At 40.3% G+C, this 8,631-nt stretch overlaps 1 protein-coding gene across 1 annotated transcript in view; it reads left to right on the forward strand.

Annotated features, from left to right (window-relative positions):
- Positions 1–4,005, forward strand: part of KIAA1217 (KIAA1217 ortholog) — a 415,980-nt gene extending 411,975 nt beyond the window's left edge. Inside the window, exons 18-21 of the mRNA XM_044678100.1 lie at positions 105–179; positions 297–1,880; positions 2,383–2,505; positions 3,198–4,005. Coding sequence (XP_044534035.1) covers positions 105–179; positions 297–1,880; positions 2,383–2,505; positions 3,198–3,692 — 2,277 coding nt within the window. The 3' untranslated portion in view covers positions 3,693–4,005. The remainder of the gene's footprint in view (positions 1–104; positions 180–296; positions 1,881–2,382; positions 2,506–3,197) is intronic.
- The last annotated feature ends 4,626 nt before the right edge of the window (positions 4,006–8,631 follow it).

Below are 8,631 nucleotides of genomic sequence, written 5' to 3' on the forward strand. Positions count from 1 at the left end.
TGAATATGTTTTTAAAGGAATATTCTAGCTTAGTCCGTGTTTGGGGTCGGGAGGATGGGGCATATGTGCTTTTATAGTATAACCTGTCCAAACTGTTCTGCCAGAATTTGGAATTTTCCCAAGAAGACACACGGAAATCTGACGTTGCAAATGAAAATCGCTCCCAAATGGAATCTCGAATGGTGAGTTTGTATGGTCTCTGCTTCACTAGATATATGAAGAAAAATTAACTGTTTTCCTTTGCAAATCCATTTCTGATTAATATGTGTGGTTTCCCCCCTCCTTCTCAGGTGTACGATGTTACGACAGGGATTCCAAAACCTAGTGACCTTCCTAAGGACAGATGGGAAAGAAAAACTGAAAATAATGTTTCTGATGAAACAGGGTCAACCGAGAGTAAAACTGGCAATTTAATGAAGGAAAATGCTGCTTCTGATAGGAGTTTGCTTAGAGACAGTAAAGACTGTTCCCAGAAAAATGTGTCTGTCTGCCCAAGTCTCTCTGGAATTGGCTTAACAGAAAGTGATGGAAGCAAAGGGCCCCAAGTCATAGGAATGCATTATACTGTGGTTAAAGCTGAGAATCAGATAGTGAATTATGGAAAATTAAAAGAAATGAATCAACAAGGGCATGAAAACCCAGATAAGGCCAGTCTTGCCACTCATACTGAAACAGTCCAATTGCGTAATCATAATCTTGTAGGAACTGTAAAATCAACTCCAGACCAAGAAAAGCACATATTTGACTATAGCCAAGTTGTCTTAAGGCCTAAGGGACCTAAAAATACCAACGGGGGCTTTGGTGAGGATGGTGAATCAATAGCAAGTTCTCCAACGGAAGAGAATCCATCTACTGACAACATTGCTTTTATGATTACTAAAACAGCTGTCCAGGTGCTATCAAGTGGAGAAGTCCATGACATAGTGAGCAGAAAGGGAGGAGATGTACAAACAGTAAATATTGATGCCAGGAAAGAAGTGATCTCCCAACAAGAAGGTACAGAAAATGAAGAACCCGTGGTTTGTTTGGATAAGAAACCAGTCATCATCATTTTTGATGAGCCCATGGACATTCGATCTGCGTATAAAAGACTCTCGACTATATTTGAGGAATGTGATGAGGAATTAGAACGGATGATGACAGAGGAAAAAATTGAGGAGGAAGAAGAGGAGAATGAAGAACCTACTCGACCAAGGAACTCTTCTCAAGGGCTTTTTAACAGTCTAGATTCAAATCAGTTGACCAGTCTAACACCCGGACAGCAGCCTGATTTGGCAAAAACCAGACTACCAGAAGGACCAGAATTAGGCAAGTCAGAGCTGAACCAAGATAGCCTTGCTTGTTCTCCAAGCTCAGATGAAAAGTCTGATCTTACAGAGGACCAATTTGAAAGTCCTAAGAAAAAATTTAAATTCAAGTTTCCTAAAAAACAGCTGGCTGCTCTAACACAAGCCATCCGGACAGGAACTAAGACAGGAAAGAAAACCTTGCAAGTGGTGGTTTATGAGGAAGAAGAGGAGGATGGAACTTTAAAACAACACAAGGAAGCTAAGAGGTTTGAGATTTCAAGGTCTTTACCTGAAGAAACTCCTAAAAACACGAGTAGAAAACAAGAGCAACCCAGCCTAGAGACTTCAAAGCCAGCTTCTAGAACTGATGAGATTCGAAAAAATACCTATAAAACACTGGACAGCCTTGAGCAAACCATTAAGCAACTTGAAAATACAATCAGTGAGATGAGCCCTCGAACTTTAGCGGACACCTCTTATACATTTTCATCCCATGTAGCTCAGGAATCCTCTCCCAGAAACTTGGTAGGAGTGGAAGAAGCATCCGCCACTGTAGAACCCCCTACGTCAATACCTTCAACCTCACGTAAGGTATCTTAGTACGATGAGAAGTGAAAAGATCCAGCTGCTTTCTAAATCTGCCATAATCACCATTGGCAAGAGGTGTCTTGTGATTTACTTGCTTCTTCTCAGGTGGCTTGTTTTTTGTCTCTTCCCCACAATTCCTTTTCCCACCCTCCTTCCAGCCTCCCCTCAGTTAGGTGTCTAACAGCTAATCGATTCCATCTTTTTTCTCCGCTGCTGATTGGTGATGGGCAGTGCAAGGATTCTGGGACAGTAATTTGGTGTGTGAAACGAATGCTCTCATAACCACATTAAATTTGATTTGATCAGTAGTTCCGCAGTTTCCTCTTGTTTGATTCTGGAAATTAACACCAGTGGTGTGCCTTCCTGATGTCTGTCTGATAAGCCTGTCCTGCATGTAGGTCTATGGCGTCTGACACCAAGCTTTTCTGCACAAGGTGTGAGCTGCTCTGACCCTTGGCTCAAATGTTTCATCATCGGTCTTCTCTCTCATTGCTTCTTCCAACAGGGTTCTAGTGGTACCTCACAGACAAGCCGGATGCCAATCCCAATGAGTTCCAAGACTAGACAAGGAAGTGTGGACAAGCCAAGCAAACAGCCCAAGCTCCAGGACCCCCGCCAATATCGACAGGTAGTTTTACCCTAAACCCCAAATTTTGGACGGACGCTAATGCTGTTAAGATGCAAGTCGTTGACTATTTAATTCATACCAAATAATGTGTTTTCTCTGTAAAATATGGTCTGAGTAAGCATCCTGGATTTGGGGGGCATGACGAGATGATCTTGTGAAGCTTCTACCACGCTTATGCATGCTTGTAATAAAAACAACCAACCATCTTTTACTTTGTAACTCCGATTTTCAGCTGTTAACACGAGGTGCCAGACCAGTTGACTTTTGTTTGGTGAATGTAACGGTTCATCAGAGCAGCTTGGGAAATCAAGCCAGCCTGCTGTTCAGCCACCTTTTCAAGTTGTCGATACTAACTTGTGTTTAATGCATTGCCTTAGATGTGCATTAACCCTCCATCACCACATCTCCATCCTCACGTAATACTCCGGAAGCATGGCCAATGTAGTCGATGGTAGCTGGGTTGATGTGACTTCTCTCTCCTAAGCCCTACCTCTCTTTGTCCTCCCATCCTGTACATTCTTCGTTGTGCACTTTGGGGGTTTCTACCAGGTCCAGGACAGCACTGCAAGCCTTAGCTCAGGTCTTGAACTGTTCATTTTTTATTCTGAGAAGGGTTGTATTTGCCAGGCCCTGTTGATTTGATCGTGTTACGAGCTCTCTGATAAACTGTCTCCCACCATCTTTATTTGCAGGCTAATGGAAGTGCTAAGAAAGCTGGTGGGGACTGGAAGGCTACTTCCCCTTCCTTACCTGCTTCTAAGATTCCGGCCTTTTCTCCCAGCTCTGGGAAAAGCAGTTCTATGCCCGCTTCTAGTGGTGATACTCCCAATCCCCTTAATCCATCTACTAAATCATCCATTCCTTCCTCTAACCTTCTCAGCCCCCAAACAGGTCGCACTGCTTATTCTTCTTCCCACATCCCTTCTGTCTCTAACGGCTCCTTAAAATTTCAGAACCCTACTCACCCAGGTAAAGGCCACCATCTTGCATTCTCAATACAGACTCAAAATGGTCGACCGTCCCCTCCTTCTTCTTCCTCTTCCCCCCCTTCCCCCGCCTCTCCCACGTCCTTGAATCAAGGTGTCAAGAGCATCAAGACCATTCATACCCCTAGCTTCACCAGCTACAAGTCCCAGAATGGAAATGCAAGCAAATCCAGCCCATCCACAGCCAAGGAGACCTCTTAAAGGCTGAACGCTAATAACGGGTGCGAATCCACCCAGGCTGACGCTAGAATCTGACGTGGCTACAACTGTTTCCACAGGAGAATGTAACATTTTGTTGTATTGTTTGAGGCTCGATGCTAAATATGTACTAAATACTAAACTAATTGATTTGAGTAAAGTTGTTGCTGGTTTTCTGTTGTTGTTTTTTTTTTTTTTTTAACTTTGTTGCTGTTGTAATTACATAGCATTTATTGTCTGTATTCAGCACCTGTTAAATACAGTGAGCATGTGTTAAGAGAAAAGAAAATGGTAGGCAGACAAGTGTGTGTGTGTGTGTGTGTGTGTGTGTGTGTGTGTGTGTGTGAGAGAGAGAGAGAGAGAGAGAGAGAGAGAGAGAGAAAGAGAGAGAGACAGAGACAGAGTGTATGCATTTTAAAAAAACAAAAGCAAATACCCTGTATCAAGCTTGGAAAACATGTATGGCTCCAGAATTTTAGTATGTTATTTTGTACACAAATATTTTTCATCATGGAAATTAGAAGTGAACAGAGAAATAAATACCCAAGTGTGACTATACAAACTGTAAATCTGATACTAAAATATTTCCTTTTATTTTACTGTTATTTAGCTTTGTTACAGATTTCTATTTTTGTCAGAATTTCATGGTTCCTTTCAAGATCTTTTTGCCAAAACATTTTGATACTATAGTAATGTACATTTGAAAGAAGTATGTTGTACCCTTGAGCTTCCACACAGAGATACCAGGCTTCACCAGGCAAGCTAACGCAACCTATTGCACTGCCGTTAAGCTTATGTATGATAATTTGCCAATCTAAGAGAAAATAATAATTTCTTTGTTTTTGCATTTGGTATTTGCTAATTATTTTCTTTGCAAAGCTCTAACCCCGCCTTTAAGTTTATTTTGACTGAGACCTGGTAACCCACACTGTATTGCATTGTGGATTTTAAAATGTACACTTCTGTACTTTCTGTAAACTGACAAAATTTTGTACATATATATAAATATACATAAATCTATTAAAAATACTGTATGTGGCTGAGCACATAGAGTAGTTTTCCCACACCAAAGTTACTTTTTATGCATGCTTTGAAAATATAGAGGGAATGGGCAGAAAGGTGACTATCCATAAATTTAAAAAAAATTCATTTGCACAGTTGGAGTGTTTTTTTGTAAATAAATGTATTTGTATAACACAATAATGTATTATACAGAACTATCAGCAGAGTACTTTGCAAAACTAAATAAAAGGGCTGCATGCTTATATTTTTGTATTTCATCTCTCTAACCACTTCTTCCCAAGCATAAAAAAGAAGTATAACTAAAGGTAGTTCTAAGTTTAAACATATTCTCTCCTAGTTGAGACTGTCAGCATTAGCGATCCTACACAGTACATCCATCTGACATAAGTACTTTTTGCAAGGCACTGTTGCGAGTTCTCCATGAATGGTTTTCTAATGAATTCCCCATGACTTCATTGCAAGCGAGGTAGTTTAATATCTAGTATGCCCTCTGTGCGGAGAGTCTGTGAAATAACCAGTTTTATCTGTCTGCTGATCGATATTTGCATATGAAAATTAAGTCTGGCTATAAGGCACGCAATCTCATTTTCCTGAGGGAATATTGTCACTGTTGGGTTGTGGGTTTTTTTGACCTCCAGTAGAAATGAAGTATAAAAATAAAACTTCTTTATTCCTGATTTTTCTTTGAGTTCTCCATTTAAAAAAAAAATGAACAATTCTTGTTGGCCTAGACAGGTCTCTGGTGGCTGAACATTATACTGTTTCTAGGTTTTCCTTTCAGGGAAATAAGAAGAGAAGGGAATGAGAATATGAATCACCTACAAAAGCAGCCTCACAAGTATTTATCAAGGCCATCCTTTACCAAAAATCTTTGGCTTCAATACCGTGCCAGAGGAAAATATTCTTTAGTACTTTGATACAACTCATTCCCATTCCCAAACCTCTTCTTCTTCTAGGACGGTCCCAAAGGAAACCAGAATCCGTGTCATTCCAAAGCCTCTTCTTCTAAGATGTTCCCTTTCTAGCTCAGTCTTCTAGACTTGCCCAGCTAGAAGAGTTTTTAGTATGATTCCACCAATTTGTAATAATCACCATTAGATGTTCTGAGTAAAACTTGTGTGGTCTTTATAAAAGGATGTCTCTGTTTGGGTTATCAATGGTTCCTTCATCATAATCTTCTCCAGATTCTCTTCAGTAACTCCAATATGGGAAAGAATATATATTAGCTAAGAATATATTAGCTTTTAGTGAGAGGCAAGCTAAGAAATCTTTCCAAGGTATTAAAAAACAAAATGAAGCAAATGATTCACTCAGTGTATTCATGGATCGCATGTATAGAGCCAGACGGGACCTCTGAGGATGTCTAGTTCAACCTAGTCATTTTACAGATGAGGAAAAACTGCCTCAGGAAAACTTAGTGATTTACCCAAGGTCATGCAAGATCAAATGCAGGACTGACTGGACCTAAGTCTCTTCCCTTACTAGCCACATTTAACAAAGAAAATAATAGGCTTGTCTGAGAGGAATAATTAAGCAAAACTTTGTCTTTTGGAGCATATGTTTATGAGTGGGTCTAATAATGATTATAATATTTTTACTACTTCTCTGGAAAATTCCTTCCATTTGTGTAACATGAAACATATCTCTCCCCTATGATGTACCCCTATGATGTAGGCAAATATTAACCCTGAGGGAAAGAGGAAGAGGAGAAGGGTCATTTCACATGAAATTTCTAATGGCAGATCATCAACTGCTCTACAATTTGAATTTTACAGAGTTGACTGGGATATCGAGAGGTTAACTGACTTACTTTATGTGTCAGAGGTAGGATTTGAACCCAGATCCTGAGACCCAGCTCTCCTATCTAATCTGCCTCTCATCCCATCTCTTATTCTCTTTTTTATACAGGATCATGATTCCCAAGGTCCTTCAGAGTCATGTCTCCTGACTCTGGGTTTTTTAGTCTTTGTTTTCCTTTTCCTTTCCTCAAGCAGAAACTTAAAAGAGAAAGCTATTCCCCAAAAGTCCAGGAGTTCATGAAACTCTTTTGACACATGTGAATGTCTAAACTCCACTGGCCCATAACAAAGAGGGCCCCAACAACATAATTCAGTGATTCTCCAAATAAAGGATGTCCACGTTATAGCTGCATTCTCTTCTCTCCACCTCTTTAAATATTAAGACATTATACTTGAGAAAAGTGGTCTTAGTAGTGGATTATCAGAGAGGCTCAAAATCATCCCAAGATGTAACTGGGGGAAAAAGTTATTTTATGCCAGAGCAGCAGCTCTGAATCTGAACATTCCCCAATAAATGAACAGATTCTCATCTAAGATCATCTAACCTAAGGACCAGAAGACTCAGCTCAATACTCTTCATGGTTAAAATCACTACATAGAAGGAAAGGGCAGCCTTTTTACTCAGAATTATTCCATAAGCTATAAGGAGACCCAAAAAAGACTAGGCCAAAAGTGGACCAGACAAAAGTGGTGGGGAGGAGGAAGAACCAATCCATAGCAACTGCCCTTAAGGCAGAGAACAGGAGATATTCTGAAAGTGGAGGGAAAACTGTGGATATTCACCCAGCATGATTAACTACTCTTCTGTCTGGCTCTTTGCCAGGTGCTGGGAATACAAAGATACCTTCAAAACAACTCCAACCTCCAAGGAACTTTCATCAGATCCTCAGGTCAAATGAATATACTTTGTTAACTAAAGAGCACTTTATAAATTAGAATTATGCTATGAAGTTTCCATAAAATACATATCAAGCAGATACAAAGTCACTCTGGAGGGGAAGGCATCTACAACAGAGGGACCATGAAAGGTGGTTCTTGATCTAAATATTAATGGAACGAGAGATTCCTAAAGGCAGAGATGAGGAGGGAGAGCATTCTAGGCATGGCGAATGGCCCTTGCAAAGACATGAAGAAAAGAAGTAGCACATTATGAGTGAGAAACAGCAAGAAAAGTCATTATGACTCAACTGTAATTCTTGGAAAGGGGTGATGTGTAATAAAGTAGGATGGCCAGCTTGTGAGAAACTTGAAAGGTTAAACAAAAGAATGTGTTTGTTCCTACGCCTAATGGTGAACCATGGAATAGTAATAACAGATAGCCCTAATATAGTACTGTAAGTTTGTGAAGTCCTTTATAGACATTATCTAATTTGAGCCTCCTTAAAACATTTATTGTCAATGAAGAGATAGATGATGTAATAGCCATGAGAGGGACAAATAGCCATCTGTACCTAAGCAGGACCTAAAGGCATTACTGTCTGGATACTGATAATCTGCTATAGCAGGGGTCGGCAACCTTTTTGGCTATGAGAGCCATAAACACCACATTTTTTAAAATGTAATTTCGTGAGAGCCGTACAGTGCTCCTGTAACAGCGCCTGAAAAAAAAAAATTGACTTTACAGCTCCTGCAGAAAGAGCCATACGTTGCCGACCCCTGTGCTATAGGATCAGAGACTTCGAGTTGGAAAAGACATCAGATCTGAGGCTTTCTTTTTAAATGTAACTGGAGAGAACTCAAGAGTATTCACTCTGGCTGTAGAGATGGGCACATTCTCTAGTCTTCTGCTAAAAGACATCCTCACAGAGCTGGAGGATGCTGAGACCCATAAAGATTAAGGGGTTTACCCAAAGTCACACAGGAAGGATGCAGGGGTTGGTGGAGGAATGATCAAAAGCCACACTAAAGTCAATTAAGTCCCAAGAAAGTTCATTTCCATGTGTGTATTCCATTTGGAGGAGGCGAGGGTCAAATAGAAGGGCAGGGAATGTTTGGCACTGTATTTAGTGAAAAAGTAAGCCTAGTGGCTCTCATAGGGCACCATTTCCTTTGGGTAGCTCCACACTAAAGTATAACAGATGGTTCAGGGGCTAGAAGGTGTCAGGGGTTGGAGGAGATTC

Source organism: Gracilinanus agilis, chromosome 5, assembly GCF_016433145.1.
Source record: "Gracilinanus agilis isolate LMUSP501 chromosome 5, AgileGrace, whole genome shotgun sequence".
Classification (NCBI taxonomy): Eukaryota; Metazoa; Chordata; class Mammalia; order Didelphimorphia; family Didelphidae; genus Gracilinanus; species Gracilinanus agilis.